At 46.6% G+C, this 9,052-nt stretch overlaps 1 protein-coding gene across 1 annotated transcript in view; it reads right to left on the bottom strand.

The window, feature by feature from the left end:
* The window catches only part of CA5A (carbonic anhydrase VA, mitochondrial), a 30,715-nt gene extending 24,326 nt beyond the window's left edge, over positions 1–6,389 (bottom strand). The window contains exons 1-3 of the mRNA XM_015424213.1: positions 6,383–6,389; positions 6,125–6,282; positions 1,692–1,776 (exon numbers count right to left, since the gene is read on the bottom strand). Coding sequence (XP_015279699.1) covers positions 1,692–1,776; positions 6,125–6,282; positions 6,383–6,389 — 250 coding nt within the window. The remainder of the gene's footprint in view (positions 1–1,691; positions 1,777–6,124; positions 6,283–6,382) is intronic.
* Positions 6,390–9,052: the final 2,663 nt, after the last annotated feature.

Genomic DNA, 9,052 nt, shown 5'->3' with positions numbered 1-9,052 from the left:
TACGAATCCAATCCCCTCCTCCTCCTCCTCCTCCTCCTCCTCCTCCTCCTCCCCTCTCCACAACAGACACCCTGTGAAGTAGGTGGGGCTGAGAGAGGTCTGAGGAAACTACCCTTGAGAGAACAGAAGAGGAAGATGAATAGATTAAGGAGATTGGATTTATACCCCGCCCTTTATTCAAAGTCTCAGAGCAGCTTTCAAACCCCCTTCTCTTCCCCTCCCCACAACAGACACCCTGTGAGGTAGGTGGGGCTGAGAGAGCTCTGACAGAAACTGCTCTTTTTCAAGGACAGCTCTGACAGAACTATGGACTGCCCAAGGTCATCCAGCAGCTGTAAGTGGAGGAGTGGGGAATCAAACCTGATACTCTCAGATAAGAGTCCTCGCACTGAACCCAGTACCACCTTAAAGGCTAACAAAATTTGTGACAGGGTTTGAGTTTTCGTGAGTCACTGCTCCCTTCCTCAGTGAGCTTTTTCTCAAAGTGAATGTTTCTCTCACCGAGTTAGTTCCAAAGAAACTCTTTGAGGCTTAAGAGAAAACCAAGATGGGTGTGGTTATACAATCAAATCTCACGCTTGGAGACAACCAGGTATCTCTTGGTTCCCTGGGGCAGGGAGGACAAATTTGTTTTCTCTGTGTAGGATACATTCAAAAGAACAGAATAAGAAATGTTAGGGAGGAGCGCTCAAACTATTCGCCACATTATGCAGCTCTGAAATCTTGGGCATAGTAAAAATTGGGGAACAGGAACAGATGGGTTATAGGGATCCTGGTTCAAGTCTAAGGCCTGCCTGGACAAGGCCATTGGGCAAGCTGGCCTGCTATTGTAATTGGGTCACTTTATTGGACAGAGAATCTCTTTGGACTCAGTAAGATTTGCTTCTCTGATTAGGACTGGGCTGCCGGTCACACCCAGCTCCTCATTTGTAAAGTGGGAAGAGAGTAGAGGATTTTTGCTCACAAGACTCCACAGCTTAGAGGGAGCATTGCTCACCACCCAGTCATCTGCATCTGCTTGGCGTGCAGAAGGTCCCAGGTTCAATCCCCGGCATCTCCAGTCAAAACGGACCAGGCCGTAGCTGATGTGAAAGACCTCTGCCTGAGACCCTGGAGAGCTGCTGCCGGTGTGAGTAGACAATCCTTATCTTGATGGACCGAAAAGGTCTGATTCAGTATAAGGCAGCCAGTTTGGTGTCGTGGTTAAGTGCGCGGACTCTAATCTGGGAGAACCGGGTTTGATTCCCCACTCCTCCACTTGCACCTGGCTGGATGACCTTGGGCAAGCCATAGTTCTGTCAGAGCTGTTCTTGGAAAAAGAGCCGTTTCTGTCAAGAGCTCTCTCAGCACCACCTGCCTTCCAGGGTGTCTGTTGTGGGGAGGGGAAGGGAAAGGCCGCTCTGAGACACCTTTGGGTAGTGAAGGGTGGGATATATATCCAATCTCCTCCTCCTCTTCTTCTTCTCTGTAAACAAGGTCAGGATACTGCAGCAATAAAAGAATTATTCCTAACAACTAAAAAAAGTCACAACCACTGTTCTTAGTCTCAGAACTCGACTGAAACTCAAGTTGCTATAGTAGCAGAGCAGGAGTGAAATAGTTCCGGCAGTTGGCATGTATTTAAGAAAACATCTGAAAAGGCCAGAAAACGGAAAAACACGGTCAGAGACAAATGCATGAGTCATGCACACTGCATGTGCTGCCGTAGGAACCAATGACTAGAAATTTCCAGTGGATTTGGTTCAGCATCAAAAAGACCTGGTGGTAACTGCGGTTCTGGAAAGAGAAGGAAAGAACCGAGAGAAACTGTGAAATGGTATCTATGGCTGGAACGGCTGGTCCATATACTGCCCTTTCCAGGTTCTCAAGTGGGGCTGTATGACACCATTGACTGTGTGTCTTCAACTCCCCATTCCAAATTAGTCTCTCCCTAAGCAAGAAGGTTGTGTTAGTTAGCTGGAGAGGTTCATTAGTGCAATTTGTTCCATTGGATTGATTGACTGCTCCAAAGGGATTGAGCAGATTTCTCTTCATTTGAGGCAGAACTTTTTCATGATTGGACAGAAGAACCAGCCTTTCAGGGGATTAATTTTTCGACAAGTGCATTTGTGACCTTGCATGAACTCAGGTGAATCATTCTTAATATGAAGCTTTGCTTGTTGTCTGCTAGTGACGTTTTCCATCCTGGAGAACAGCCGTACCTTTCCAGCAGAGCATAATATTTTACTTCTGGAGGTTTTTTTGTCATCTTCTGGGCATGGAATAGCAGTCACTGTGTGTGTGTGTGTGGGAGATATTTCTGAATTTCCTGCATTGTGCAGGGGGTTGGAGTAGATGAACTTGGAGATCCCTTCCAGCTCTATGATTCTATGATTCTACTTCAAGGTCCGTGCCATGTCCTGGGCTTGTGCAGGGGGTTGGAGTAGATGAACTTGGAGATCCCTTCCAGCTCTATGATTCTATGATTCTACTTCAAGGTCCGTGCCATGTCCTGGGCTATTGAAATGCCAGACAGGAGATTATGAGCGAGGCTTTAGGCCCTATGGCAGATATAAAAGCGGACATACTTCAAAGCAAAATTGATACGATCTATACGTTGTATTCAGATTTTACAAGAAAGAATAATCTGCCAGGGGAAGTTATTATAATATTCTCCAGAAGACAAGTGAGAGATCAAATTCTCAAAGCGACAAATGGAACCACATTGAAAGTCAAGGACAAAGAAATAAAAGTGTTGAAGGACATCCCATTTGAAATAAGAAGGAAAAGAAGAAAATACAGAGACTCGGTTTTATTTCTACAGAAGAACAACATCCCCTACAGATGGGTTGTAACCGAAGGCACAATCTTCAAATTTATGGACAAGAAACAAAAAATTGACTCTTGAAAAGGCACATGAATTTCACAATGTTTTGTTATAAGTAATTCTTTTATTACTCTTTAAGAAGTCAGATACAATGGTGTTCAAATTTTTACTTAAGTATTAATAGATTATCAGATGACCACATTCAATGAATTGGAATCAAATGTTGAGTTAAAAGCTAACTTAAGCAGTATGTATGACCACCATCTCTTGGGTTTTTAGTGGGCTTTCTTTACTTTCTCCTATAGTTTGTAGATTCCCTCCCTAATTTCATTGTAGTCTATAGAAAATGCAATTAAAAAATCCCCATCGGGGGGGCATAAAATAAAATAAAAGAAATGCCAGACAGGTGATGGGGGAAAGGCTTTGTTTTGAGATCTTGGCCCAGCCAAAAAGCGTAAATCAAGGGTGTCGAACATGAGGCCCGGAGGCTGAAACCGGCCCATCGAGGGCTCCTATCCGGCCCACGAGCAATTAATACGAGCAAGGGAAGGCAGGAGGCTGCTTGGGGGGGGGGGGAGTGCACAGGCACACACGGTGAGTAGTGTGTGGTCAAAGGTGTCAAGAAATTAAATGAAATGGCTAGGGGGCGGGTATGGTACCCCTTGGAAAAAACCTAGTCTTACATATGATTAAATACATTTATTGGGGCTTTTAGTGGATTCCCCACTAAATCCAGGGGTCATTTAGTAGAAAAAGAGGTGCAGGAGCGCATTAGCACAACTCATTATCATAACTTATTTGCATGTGCCACCCCCCCTGACATCACCGGAAGTGTGTCAGAAGGCAACACCACTGCTCAGGCTCCACTGGACTGTTTTGGATTGCTCGCTACTGGGTGGGGGACCGTGCAGATCTGTCCTCGCAGAGGAGGGAGAGCTTGTACCGGAATAAAACCTGGTCTTAAAGGTGCCACTGGATTGTTTTGGACTGGGGGGCTCTGCAACTTACCTGGGTGCTTCTTGCTCTGACTGAGGGCTGCTGGGAGCAGGGGGTGGGGCTTGTTGCATGTGCCCGCCCCCTGGGCTCTTTACTGCCGGAGCTCTGCTCCTGTGCGCTCCTGCAGGAGCGCTCAGACTATGGGTAGCAGCCAGTGTTCACTCTAAGCTGAGTTAGTGTGAGCTAGCTCACAGTTTTTCAGCCTCCAGCTCACACATTTTTGTCTTAGGAAGGATGGCTCCAGAGCAAACTAATTTATGCAGGAGCCAAATCGCCTGCTCACAACTTTAATGCTAGTAACTCACAAAGTAGAATTTTTGCTCACAGGACTCTGCAGCTTAGAGAGAGCATTACTAGCAGCACTCTCGAACACAATGGGGACTACTTCTAAATCTGCCTAGAATCAGGTTACACCCTGAACTGGGTGGAGAAGTGCCATTAAACTGCTTTAAATAAATCAATATTTCTTGGAAACGAACAGAATAGTCTTTACGGCACTGTTGTTTCCTGCCATCCACGTGCCACTTTTTGCGTGGTGCGGGGGTTCTTGGCACAGCCCGACCAATAGAACTGACCACCCTTTTAAAAACAGACAAGCTTGCTCAACTCTGTAACGCTTCTTTTCAAGCATCAACAGCACGGCTACGTCTCAATTCAACCTCCTGCTCAAAGCATACATTTGGGAGAAATCTGGGAGTGTCGTTTATATCTTTTCCAGTTGCTTCTTGCCATGATTAACTTGTTCATCCTCACTACAGAACTATCGGGGTCACGCACACCCCCATTTTAAAGATGGAAAGTTGAGGCCAGGGGGAAATGGTTCCTTGGGACGAGACATGCCGTCAGAACCTGTCTCACCCGAAGGATGAGTCCCAGACCTAGCCCTGAAAGCTCTGTGTCAGCTTTGGGATCGGAGGATAAATAATAAAGATGCCCCTGACCATGTGCAGAGAAATTTCCTGCCACAAGGAGTGACGGTATTCCTACCTTCTCAAGTGGCTTCAGTGCCAGCATCTCACTTTTCAGAAGTTACAACACTGAGAAGTTAACATTTGTGTGACTATTTGAACCCATGTCTTCTTGGACTATAGCAGCAGAAAAGAGCAAGAGTCCAGTAGCACCTTAAAGACAAAGACTGACACAAAGTTGGTGGCAGGGGGGGAGCTTCTGAAGAAGTGAGCCGGACTCACGAAAGCTCCTACCGGTCACCAATTTTGTGAGTCTTGAAGGTGCTCCTGGACTCTTGCTCTTTCCTACTGCTACGGACAGACTAACACGGCCACCCATCGATCTGTCTCCTTGGACTATGACCATTTCTTAATCCACTATAATGTTCCACCCTCCACCCCCCAATTCTGGAAAAATCTCATTTTTTTCGCGGCATTCCAGGTCCGTTGCAGAAGAATGAGAACTGTTCCCACTTAGTTCAGTTCCTCGGGGACAGACGCATTTCTGTGTGGCGTGACAGCCATTCCAGCTGCTGCTTTCTCTGCGCTCACGATTTGTAAATAAGCGATTATCAGCTCAGATACACCAATCGGCTTTGCCGAGCGGCCTTTTAATCCTCTGCAGTTGAAAACGAAGGAAACGAATGGACTGTCCTCCCACTTCTAGTTTTCCACTTTTGTATCATTGCAGGAAATTCCCTCTCCCTATATCTTTCTTTTTTACTTCAGTCTCAGCATTAAATTCTTGGCTATTACAGTGGGCAATGCTCCCTCAAAGCTGTGGAGTCTTCTGAGCAAAAATTCTACTTTGTGAGCGACTGGCATGAAAGTTGTGAGCGAGCAGTTTGGCTGCTGCATGAATCAGTTTGCTCTGGAGCCCTCCTTTCTGAGCTGAGACAAAAATGTGTGTGCCGGAGGCTAAAAAACTGAAGTATTTGAGCTTCAGTTTCATTATCTGGCCTTCCAGCTCACACTAACTCAGCTTAGAGGGAACACTGACAGTGGGTTTTATCTAGGCGAAAGAAAAATACCCTTGGGTCTCGCAAATGGATCAATTGGTTTACCTCATTCGTCCCCCGCCGTTCTTCCCTGTGGGGACGCAACGCAGCTAACGTTGCTCTCCTCTCCTACATTTTACCCACACAACAACCCTGTGAGGTAGGTTAGGCTGACTGTGTCTGTGTGTGTGACTTGGCCCGAGGTCACCCAGCAAGCTCCCAAGCAGAGTGGGGATTCGAATCCAGGCTGGCCAGATCCTAATCCGCTTTGAGTGTCAGTGAGAAGGGGTGTGTGTGCTATAGATAAAGTAAAATAACATAATGATGGCATTTCAACTAAACCTGACCATCGATATGGGTACTTACATGAAGCATACCTGTTCCGACGAGTACAGGTGACCAAACTGCACATTCTTATAGATGTTGGATGCTGACTCCAGACTGCCTTCAGCCGCTTGCCTAGACGTACTAAATCCAGTGCCTTCTTGCTTGCGAGAAATACCATTGTGGGTCAGCACCAAACCTCCCAGGGGATCTGCAGCCCAAGGAGCGAGCCCGTTAGCCCCAGAGTGCTGGAACGGTCAGCCACAAATGATCAGATTCAAAACAACCCAGGACAACCCAGTCCTGCTTACGAACCATTCTGGCCACACAGGGGCACACCCATTAAAAGAAAAAGAGAAAAGAACCCAAAACAAATAGTTAAATTTCAACTTATCCCTCAAGGCAGGATTCCGGTTGGCTGTCAGTTTTGGTGGAAGGGCCGGGCTAGTGAGCTGATGCCCACCTCCCCTTTCCTCTGGTTTTTCCCCAGACGGATTTGGCTCTGAGAAGGTCTCTCTCCCTCAGTGTGTCTCCGCAGCGTTGGAATCCTCCTCCGTGTTCTTTTAATGCTTTTGCAAGGTTTATTTTTTTAAAAAAAATCTTTTTAAATGATGGGGTTTTTTTTTAAACTTCCCAAGAAAAAGCAGTTTGTAGAGGGCAAGCAACAGACAAACCAAAACGATTCCAAAGAGATATGATAGGACGTGAGTGTTCTAGCTAGGGAGAGCCCTTGCAAGGTTGGAGACAGACAGCATCCATTAGAAGTGTAGAATCATAGAGTTGGAAGGGACCGCCACGGTCATCTAGTCCAGCCCCCTGCACAATGCAAGAACTTCACAAATACATCCCCCACACTCCCAGTGACCGCTGCTCCATGCCCAGAAGATGACAAAAATCGTCCAGGATCTCCAGCCAAACTGGCCTGGAAAAAAATGGCTTCCTGACCCCAAGGTGGTGATCAGCATTTCCCTGGGTATGTAAGGAAGGGCCAGAAGAACTAAGCACTGAGGCAACCCTTCCTTACCTCCCTCTCGTGATCTGCCCAAGTTCACAGAATCAGCATTGCTGACAGATGGCCATCGAGCCTCTATTTGAAAACCTCCCAAGAAGGAGAGCCCACCACCTCCCGAGGAAGCCTGCTCCACTGAGGAACCCCTCTAACTGTCAGGAAGTTCTTCCTAATGTTTAGCCAAAAACTCTTCTGATTTAATTTCAACCTGTTGGTTCTGGTCCATTGCTGCTTTTATAAGTCTGAACGTAGACAAACATTTTTTTAAAATCAGTATAAGTTTTAACATGGGTAAGGTAAAGGTTCCCTTGCTCGTTCCTCTGGTTTTTCCCCAGACGGACTTGGCTCCGAGAAGGTCTCTCTCCATCAGTGTGTCTCCACAGCGTTGGAATCCTCCTCCGTGTTCTTGTAATGCTTTTGCAAGGTTTATTAAAAAAATAAAAAACTTTTAAAATGATGGGTTTTTTTTTTAACTTTCCAAGAAAAAGCCGTTTGTAGAGGGCAAGCCACAGACAAACCAAAACGATTCCAAAGAGAGTTCGCAGTCCTATTTTGGGTTGAGTTTCCCCGCCCCCTTTTCCAGTTTTTGCCATTGCTGATGGAGTCTGCATACAATGATTACTGGATGTCTTTTACTTGTCTTCTCCCTTGCCAGGAGCTCTCTGGAGTCTTCTCATTTCACTTCAGTGCCGCTGCTGCATCTGGTGAACCTACACGAACACAAGAAGCCGCCTTATATTAAACCAGACCATCCGTCCTTCACTATTGTCTACTCATACTGGCAGCCGCTCTCTCCAGGGTGCCAGGGAGAGATCTTTCACATCACCTGCAACCTGATCCTTTTAGCTGAATATGCCAGGGATTGAACCTGGGACCTTCTGCAGGCCAACCTAGGGTTGCCAGGTCCCCCCGGTGACTGGCAGGAGATGGGGGCGTAGGGTTGCCAGATCCAGATTGGGAAACTCCTGGAGATTTGGGGGTGGAGTCTGGGGAGGGCAGGGACCTCAGTGGGGTACAATGCCACAGAGTCCACCCTCCAAAGCATCCATTTTCTCCAGGTGGACTGAGCTCTGTTGTCTGGAGATGAGCTGTAATTCTGGAGGGGGTGTGTGTCTAGACCAAGGACAGTCCCTCTCCCATTCTCAGGCCTTGGGGTTCTCACCAGGTCCTGGTCCTTTGCTGAGGCTTTTTGCCTCTGGGTTCCCTTCGAGGATGTAAGCAGACGCTCAGCAAATACTCCCGACACAGCAGATTAAAAACCGATTCTGCCTTTATTCAATCATTCAAGCAACAGAGCGGCTCACACATTTTTGTCCTAGCTCAGGAAGGATGGGGCTTCAGAGCAAACTGATTTATGCAGCAGACAAATCCCTCGCTCACAACTGTAATGCCAGCAGCTCACAAAGTAAAATTTTTGCTCACAAGACAGCACAGCTGAGAGGGAGCATTGGTGTTAAGCACTGTCATGTCATTTGACACTCATGGTGACCCACAATGATGATATTGAAATAAAACAAAGGCCTAGTGGCACCTTAAACACTAACAATATTGATTTCACGATGAGCTTTTGTGAATCCCAGTATATTTCTTCAGACAGGCGGAATAACCGAGAATCTTTGTTAAGGTGGAAGATTAAAAGTGGAAGGGGGGGGGTTTAAAGCAGAGGGTGGATTCCATCACAGATGTTTTAAGTGCAAATCCTGTGTGCAGAAAAATGGAGGTAGAAAGGTCAGGTGTGAATCCCATCCAAAAAATTTCAAAGTGTGAGCTGTGTGTGTATCTGAAATACAATTAGCCCTTACAAAGAAGAGATGGTAAAAGAGGTCAGAGGTTTGAATATATACATACGGAAGTGCCCTCAAGTCACAACTGACTTACGGGCACCCCAGCAAAGGGCTTTCAGGGCCAGTGAGATGCAGAGGTGGTTTGCTATTACCTTCCTCTGCAGAGTCTTCCTTGGTGGTCTCCCATC

Source organism: Gekko japonicus, unplaced genomic scaffold, assembly GCF_001447785.1.
Source record: "Gekko japonicus isolate JY-2015 unplaced genomic scaffold, Gekko_japonicus_V1.1 scaffold1476, whole genome shotgun sequence".
NCBI classification, from domain to species: domain Eukaryota; kingdom Metazoa; phylum Chordata; class Lepidosauria; order Squamata; family Gekkonidae; genus Gekko; species Gekko japonicus.
Note: the sequence above shows the minus strand (reverse complement) of the source record. Positions and strands in the feature narration are given on the sequence as shown.